Source organism: Mytilus galloprovincialis, chromosome 12 (assembly GCF_965363235.1).
Source record: "Mytilus galloprovincialis chromosome 12, xbMytGall1.hap1.1, whole genome shotgun sequence".
Lineage (NCBI taxonomy): Eukaryota > Metazoa > Mollusca > Bivalvia > Mytilida > Mytilidae > Mytilus > Mytilus galloprovincialis.
In genome coordinates this window covers 79,655,522-79,664,988 of record NC_134849.1, presented here as the reverse complement: position 1 = coordinate 79,664,988, position 9,467 = coordinate 79,655,522, and the positions used below count along the sequence as shown (strand labels likewise).

The 9,467-nt window shown below is 30.7% G+C and overlaps 1 protein-coding gene across 1 annotated transcript; it reads right to left on the bottom strand.

Moving 5' to 3' along the window:
• Positions 1-240: 240 nt before the first annotated feature.
• Positions 241-9,023, bottom strand: LOC143054960 (uncharacterized). The gene is made up of 6 exons (XM_076228052.1): positions 8,964-9,023; positions 8,260-8,422; positions 5,507-5,582; positions 3,555-3,625; positions 2,259-2,336; positions 241-1,501 (listed from the first exon to the last, which is right to left on the bottom strand). The coding sequence occupies exons 1-6, from the start codon at positions 8,997-8,999 to the stop codon at positions 1,194-1,196; spliced, it is 732 nt and encodes a 243-aa protein (XP_076084167.1). The 5' UTR covers positions 9,000-9,023; the 3' UTR covers positions 241-1,193.
• Positions 9,024-9,467: the final 444 nt, after the last annotated feature.

Sequence of the window (9,467 nt, the reverse complement as noted above, 5' to 3'; positions counted from 1 at the left end):
TTTCTTAAGTCCATGAACACAAATGTATATAATAATGTACATAGATATAGGAAGATGTGGTGTGAGTGCCAATGAGACAACTCTCCATCCAAATAACAATTTAAAAAGTAAACCATTATAGGTTAAAGTTGTGTACATATATGCTTAAATACAAAGTATATAGAGAACATACATTCTTAAAATTTAATACTCATCGAAAACACAAAACAAAGAACAGCAACAAACAAACAAAATTATATGTTTTCAGATTTATTCAACGATACTAATATGATTTAAAAATATAGAAACAAGGTGAAACTAACTCGTTTTGAGCAACATTTCGACACAACAAATGGTCTTCATCAATGTATGTATTTAATTAAAATGCCTGTACCAAGTCAGGAAGATGACAGTTGTTATCCATTCGTTTGATATGTTTAAACTATTGGTTTTGCCATTTGATTTGGGACGTTCCTTTTTTTAATTTTCCTCGGAGTTCAGTCTTTTGTTTTTACTTTTTACATTTGTTTCATGAGCTAAATCATTAACATGATTAATACAGGTGCCTTTTTTTATAGATACATTATTTGGAATATATACTAAGCTACATGTAGCAAAAAGCAAACGTATGTATCCTTAACTTTTCCCTTATTATTTAAATGTTATACTTTGATCCACGTCCGTTCCTTTAATCAACATCCATTGTTGGGTCTCTTTCTCAAACCTGATTCCAATATTTCAATCAAAATGGAATGATTTTCTTAAATGAAATACAATGAATAAACATAAATTTAATAAGAAGTAAAATCACATAAAGACTGAACTCCATGGACAATTGAAAACGGAAAGTCGATAATCAAATGGCAAAATAAACAGCGCCAACTTATTAAACAAATGGCTAACAACTGTTATGTTCCTGACTTAGTACATGTATTTTAGACATCAAGAAAGAAATATACAGTATCAAAAAATTGATAGAATAAAAACATACAGCCCAAGTGTTAATTTTTTATATTTTGACTCTAATTTTAAGATGAGGGATTCGGGGTACAAATTGATTTTTTTAATTAGTTATATGTACTTCCCAATCTATTTTTACTGTTCATGATTTTTCACTGAGTTTCAAAATATATGTTTACATATATACATAATTATGTTATGCACAATGTGGACAAACTTTATAACCTTTCAATATACATACACGTATATATGTTTTAATTACTTCTTTTAGTGCAATTTTGAATTAATTCTTTATCTTCAGATTTAACTTCTGTGTTATGTATTAGTTTTGCGAGTTCTTGATATTCACCGAATGCGTTCAAAGCGTCGAGGAATTTATCATAATGGTCTTCTCCTCCATTCAAAAGTATTTCCATTAGTTTCCTGTTCTTTTCTTCATTTGAACTCCGTTTCTTAATCTTTTTACTTTCTTCGTTTTTCAACATACCAAAAAACGTTAGGTGATCTACTATCCATTTAAACGAAGGAACTTTATAGAATGTATCAGGCCACTGTGATAAACCTGCAAACATAACCAATTTCATTTATCAAAAATACCGTAATACATCGAATAACAATTTCACGTCATCCAAAAATATGACTATTCATTGATTCGAATTATGGCAAGATACAACTATACACAGCTAATCAGATACATGAAGTTGAAGGGAAAAACAGAAGGGAAAACTACAATGACTGCTCCATACACATTTTTTATTGTTGCAATCTATCCAATTATGTTTTTTACTTGCAATTAGTATTTCTATAATAAAGTACACCGTGTTTAAATTACCTTGTTAACAATTTCTGGACTTGATAGTATATAATATCTAGGCCGGAGATATATCAAAAGTAAGTTTGTTTTTTTTGTTATGTTTATCACCTTGTAGAATATAAATATATATATACTATTGTTTTTGATTCAAAGCCGAATATGTGAAAGCCGAGGTTTTATAAGTACCAAAACAGTTGAAGAGCAAAAAATACCTACAAAATAGTCAAATCAATTTAAGACCAAATTAGCGTCAGGGAGTTGAAACCTTAGTTTTTTAATAATTTCATATTTATCAATTTTAGAAAGATTTATGTTTTTTAGCATATTGTTATTTTTATTGTTACTTTTATTGTCTTTTTGATCGATTGCAGTGTTTGATATGACTTTGTTTGTATGTTTTAAACTTAGAATTTAGAGAAAAGATAACTTTTTGTTCTTTGTGTATCACTTTCTAACTGATAATTGCATGACATCTACTTTCATCTGACTTAGAATATATAATTACCGTATATTGGTAAACCAATGGTCAAGACAATCAACAATGCTACGGTAAAGTAAATACAGTTTAATTTATAAGTTCTACCTGTAAAGAGAAATAAAGGTTTAAGGTTTACAGTACACGATATAAAAAGAAGGAAATATGGTATGACTGCCAACGAGAAAACTTTCCAACATACCCCACATGACACAACGGTTAAACATTATACGTCTTTAAGGTAGCACATTACAAAGATTTTTCATCCCCAATCAGACATCTTTAAACTGATGTAATTCCACTCATCCTTCTTTAAATTTTATAAATGAGGTACCAAAAGAAAGAAGAATGATTAATCTTTCAAATCAATAGAACAAATGTTATACCACATTGAATTTAGTGACCTCTTATGAATTGATGTTGCAAACTTCATTTAAGATTTATGAGAGAATGAAATACAATAGGAAAAATCTGAGATATAGTTTTGGAGATCAAGCTGTGTTGTACAAGAATCTATAAAATATTTTGGGATGCTATGAAGAACAAAGACGCTAAATTCATTCAAGTGTGGACATCACAATATAGCAACTAATTACATAACAATTGATTATGTAATAATTATGTCAAAATGAAATTATCACAATTTGAAAGATTAATCTTTCTTCTTTCTTTTGGTACCTCATCTATAAAATATAAAGAAGGATGAAATGAATTACATCAGTTTAAAGTTGTCTGATTAGGAGTGAACAAATCTTTGTATTGTGCTACCTTAGTTATGAGTCAAATTGATAGATAGCCCCTAGTTGACAAATGTACAATAATTCAAACGAGAAAACTATTTATGAACCATATTATAAAGGTAAAATTAGTATGATATACATACTTGTTTATGTTTTTAAATAGCATTTTTTTTCTGACCGACCAACCGGATTAGATGATGAGAAACATCTGTAAACATGTTTATTACAGACTTCCAGGTGTCCAAGTGTTCCCGTGGTGAGGGGTTGGGCCAACTTGAGAATTGTTTTTCCCTGGTTGTGGGTGTGGTTTATACATATGTTAGTGACACATCTTTATTCAGCCTGTAACGGAATGTTCATGGATACCACTGTAATCGCACAGCTTTGGTGAAAGGAGAACACCAAAATCCAGTTTAGAAGTTAACTGACAGTTAATGTGCAATTCATGAACATTTCAGTCTCGATTATTTTGGAGTTTTTACAATTTAGCTATTTTGTTGTTTTTATGCACAAGTAATTTGATGCAATGTTGATGGGTTTTTTAAGAGGCTAACATATGATACTTTCCATACAAATGCAAACATACCTTCGTTATAATAATTTCTGACATCTTTAAATCTGTTTTCTAATGGAGAAGACAAGTTTTTTGGTTGTGACCTGTTTGAGGATATTAGGAAAAATATCAACAAGACAATAGCCAATGTAAAAAGATACACAAGTAATGACAATTTAAAAAGTATAAATAGCTTCAGATCATACAGACAACAATGGACCTAACTATTTAACGCGCTTATTATTTAGATGAGCATTCCCATATAGACTTGTTGCTGTGATAATCTGTTTAATCTGAAAATAAAGTCGTGCAGTCTTAGGAGCCAACACAGTGGGAAAATATACTAAAACTCTGTTGGTTTCCTCACTTAACAACCATTGGTTCAGTTTGATATTTTTACTTTATATCTTGACACGTAATGAACTCGGAAACCTTAATTGATAAATACTGGTAGGTAGTTAAGAGTGATGCATATTACATATGTCAGCAACCTTGAGGTATTAATGATAAGTAGAAACATATTTCATGTATTGAGCTGTTACGTCATCATGTTTATATTATAATAATATAATCAGAAAAAACTAACATTTTTGTTTTACAAGTTTAAGGCTCCAGAAATGTCAGACATAGGATTTGGGTCCTAGTGTCTTCTCCATTAAACTCTTATAACTGTTTTTTGTGTATTTCGAATTAGGGTATATCAGATCAAATTTTATACGACATATTTTCTTGTTTTGCTATCACATTTAACCATATTAATTAGGAGACACATTACATAATGGGTAACTTTTCATAGATCCGCACAACTGATCATAAAATTAATAAGGTTACAAAAATATTTCAAGTTGTAAAACTAATATCACGTTTCGAAATTTGCTAACAGAACCGAGCACTTCATATCTTGATTATAAAAGCTTCCTGGAAACAAACAGAAATTTGAGGTATTCCTTTTTTCAAACTTTATGTTTATGCTCTAAACTATTTTAGGTAATTGTTAAGCATTGCTGTTATTTATGTGTGCAACAGTAGTATATAATATCATGTATGCATTCAACACTCTTACCAGAATTAAAAATTATTCTCGCCAGACGCACGTTTCGTCTACATAAGACTCATCAGTGACGCTCGATTCATAGAAAAGTGAAAAGGCCAAACAAATAAAATTTTGAACTGCATTGAGGACCAAAGATTCCTAAAACTTTTGCAAAATACAGCAACGATAATCTATTTCTGAGGAAGAAAAACCATAATTGTTGTTTGAAAGGTTATTGCTCGATGGAGAGTCAAAGAAATTCAGGTTGAAATTTTAAACCAAAGTCATCAACTATAAGAGGAAAACAACGGAAAAAGAAAAACAAACGCCAAAATGGGAAGAGACGAACTATTTGATAACACCTGCAAATTCTGACTTTATACAAGAAAAAACTTGTGGATTGAAACGTGTATTATGTCTAGCCTAACCCCCAGCTTATAAGGTAATCATAAAAAAGGGCAACAGTAGTATACCGCTGTTCGAAATTCATAAACTGATTGAGAAAAAAAAATCTGGGTTACAAACGTAAACTGAGGGAATACATTAAATGTAAGATGAAAACTACGAAACAACAAAAACACAACACTAAAATGTAACACACAGAAACGAACTATTATATAACAATGGTCATGTTCCTGACTATGTACAGGACATTTTAAGAAAAAATATGGTTGGTTGAACCTGTTTTCGTGGCTAGCCAAACCTCCCTCTAAAAAAATAACGTTACAATGACAACACTATATAACAGGAAAATAGTACAAACAATCACATGCACAATTACAGGGAAACGCATTGATAAATAATAGGATATGACAGTGCATTACATTACCTTTAAACAGCATAATGACAATATACATCTTTCTTATCTTTCTTTTAATAAAACAAAAGTCGTGCTGAAGTCGAAAAGGGTTGTTAAAAAACTGAAAGAGTTTCAAAGTGGCAAATTACTTACGTTCTGACGATAATTTCTTGACATGATTTATTCCGAACAGCAGTACCAATAACATGATTAAAGGGACACGGATTTTCTGTAATGACACCAATAACATGTAATTCATTGAAGTACACATCCTTTAAGAATAAGTATGTTTCATCAGTACGTTGTTATAAGGTTTTTTTTTAATAATTGGCATGCACATTTATATATACAGTTCGACAAGTGAAATCAACTAAGATTACAATTTCGTTAATAGAAAGGTAAGATGTTATATTAAAATGGTGATAGAATTACATGTGTATCGGTATTGAAGGTTATAATATTATTTTTCACAAGACAGATATTTATCAGTAAAAACTATTATCTTTGTTTTCGGCTATAATTTATCATTTGCATTAGCGGTTTGTGTTTTTCATGAATTACAATACCGAAATGTTCTAAAATATAGATTGTCGCAGAGAAACCAGTACATTAAGCAATAGGTAAATTAAAATGAAAATACAATAAATATTTTTTTTTCTCGAGCTTTACTAAACATTAACTGGTTGTTTTTTTTAAGAAAGAAATCAACACAGATACAGCAGTAACATAAAGTGGAATGTACGAAGTAAGGAATATGACAGTTGTTTGACATTTGTTCGATGTGTGGGAGGGTTTTGATTCTGGACATTCCGTTTTTAATTTTCCTTTGAGTTCTGTACTTTTGATTTTACTTTTTTACATCGGCATTACATAACGGTATACATCAGTGGTGTGAAGTAAAATTTTATAAAATTAACCAGAAATATGAAAGTTGTTTTCAATTCGTTTGATGGGTTTAATCTTTTATTCTCGCAATTTGGTGAGAGATTTTCCGTATTGTAGTTCTATCAAGTACTGTTGTCATTTTAATGTTAGATTTTACAATGCCATAAAAGCAGGTTTAACCCACCAATTCCTTGTTAAAATGTCCTGTAACACGTCAGGAAAATGTCCATTGTTATATTATAGTTCAATTCTCTGTGTGTTACATTTTAATGTTTTGTTTATGTTGTGTATTATTTCTCCTCTTATATTTGATGTGTTTCCCTCAGTTTTAGTTCGTAACCCCGGATTAGGTTTTTTCTCAATCGATGTATGAATTGCGAACAGAGGTATACTAATGTTGCCTTTTTTAGTTGTTTTAATATTTACATCATAGGTGTGAGGTAAAATATAAAAAAGAAGATGTGATATGATTGCCAATGAGACAACTATCCACAGAAGACCAAAATGACACAAACATTAACAACTATAGTTCACCGTAGGACCTTCAACAATGAGCAAAGCCCATACCGCAATGTCAGCTATAAAACTCTCCGAAAAGACAATTTTAAAACAATTCAAACACTAACGGCACTATTTCTGTAAAAAAAAATGAACGAAAAACAAATATGTATCACTTAAACAAACGATAACCGCTGAATTACAGTCTCCTGACTTGGGACAGGCACATACATAAATCATGTGGCGGGGTTGTTTGTTCAAATTTACATTCATTACCACAAATGAGTTTGTGACACGAACAGTCTTCCTCTGAGGGTGTACAATAGCAGTTGTGTTTAGGCGTTGTAACAAATATGTACCCTTGTGAAGAATCGCATCCACAAGTTGTATCATTTATCATTCTTCCTTCACGGTGGACGATTTGACCCTCTTCATTACAAAATGACTTTTGATACACACACTAATTGTTACCATCAGTTGAAAATGGGAAAGGCTGATACCGTTTATAGCTGCATCCTGCTTTATTGAAATATGGTTCGAATATAAGTTTGCTGCCTATAGTTAATATAAAAGAAATTAGAAGAGGAATATGTTGTAACATAGCGCAGTTAATTTTTGTAGCAAAATCCTTAATTGATAGATACAATCATCATAGATACTAGGATTGTAATTGTGTAAACCATGTTAATGTTGTTTATACTTTTACAAAACAACAATAATCACAAATCAGGTGATAAATTTAAGCACGAAAAGGGGGAAAACTTTAAATTTGTAATAGTGTTAATACCTTTGTAATTCTAAGTAAATGCATTGGTCAATACAATATTGTTATCAAATCGTTTAAGCACCCTGCAAAAGAACAATAAGTCGGACATGGATACCACAGACTCTTGCGTACCAGCCAAGTAAATATCTTCTACACTAGTATTTTCCTCATCTGTCTATATGAGTATTGAATAAGTACAGACTTTTGATTTAAATAATCACTTACTGTCTTGGTACCGATGCCACATGTGGAGCAGGGTCTGATTATATTTCTGAGCACCCATTCTTGATGAGATTTGTGGTGCTAATCCTTAGTTTTCTATATTGTGTTTTGTGTAATATTGTTTGTGTGTTTGTCTTTTCGTTTTTAGCCATGGCAATGTCATATTTTTTTTTCGATTCATGAGTTTGAATATTCCTGTGATATCGTTTGCCCTATTTTGATGACTGCTACAGTTTGAAAGGGTGTAAGCATAATATCTATAAATACCTAGCCTCGCTAAATTATCAGAGGTAACTATACATTGACTACTAATGTGGAATGTGTTTGATATTGTCCCATTTTTATATATTGGAAATATTGCTGGAAAAAAAAAATGAAAGATACAGTATTACTTCCAACCTCCGTATGACTAAATTTATCGGCTTGATTACTTAAAATCGAAAAGGGAAGCAATTGATCAAGGCAGAATTTTGTTTCATTGAAAAGTCCATCACGATAGGGGGAATATATCAAATATTTCATTTTACAGTATTACCTGTGCTACTATAATCCAGTCCATCACAGGTCTCTCGATACGAATTCTCTGGAGAACGCAACAAACACACATAGCTTTGACCGCAATAAAACTTTCTTGCTCTGAGACGCCAATGTCCTGGCGCTGGACATTTTAACTCATATACAAACGTCACATCAATAACCTGTAAAATATTAAAAGTTCGGTGAATCGGTAGATAATATAATGACATGACATTTTGTTCTTTGTTGTTTGATTTTTACAATTGCAAATTGTAGTCTTTACAAAAACAAACTACTGATGTACGATTGATACTTTTTGGTTTTGTTAAATTATAGAAATGAAAGAGCGATTTAAAAAATAAAGTCAACAAATGGTAAGATAGAGGCCACATATACTACAAAGATTATAACAATAGTCTGAGCGGTATTGAAATGTGTACAACAACAGTCCTTACAAATGCTGGTCGGATTGGAAAATATCTTTCAACTAGTCTCTTGCCTTGCAGTTTTATATCTTTTGTTTACAGTTATAATTGTGTCTGAGCCGTATTCAGCATAAATCTTGAGGAACAGTCTGCACAATCTAGTTATACAAGGACAACGTTCCGGCTTCTAGACCATAGAGGTGTGAACAAACGCGTACGTATGTCAAATAATAAAAATGTACTTATCTGATAAAACAATGAAATGTACTTATCTGATAAAACAATGAAATGTACTTACTTGAATAAACCAAATTAGTACTGCTGATTTCATCATACAAAGATATAGGAATCACTTCATCTGAAAAAAAAGATAAAAACAAAAAGCTATTGTGTGTTATATTGTTTTACTTACTGTGCATACTGGCACATATTTGCTATATAAATCAGTATCTATGCATGTTAAACTTTTATTTCAATACAATGTGTCCTCATTATTTTATAATTCTGATGAAGCTAAATTATCTCATGTTATTTTCGACGATTATATTTTTAACGAGATTGGAATCATTAAAAAAAATCAAACAAGCAGACAAAATAAGTTATCAAATTTTACTTAAGTTTATTTTTTTGTTCAAAACATAACAAAGTTTGTATCAACATAACAAATGAATAGAACAGAAATCATTAGTCCTCTATCAATCTTTTTTCTTTTTTTTTTCTTTTCTTAACTACGTGAGCGATCCTTCTGGATAATTATATGAAAATAATTCGCTTACAAATGTACGATATCAACATTTGTGTC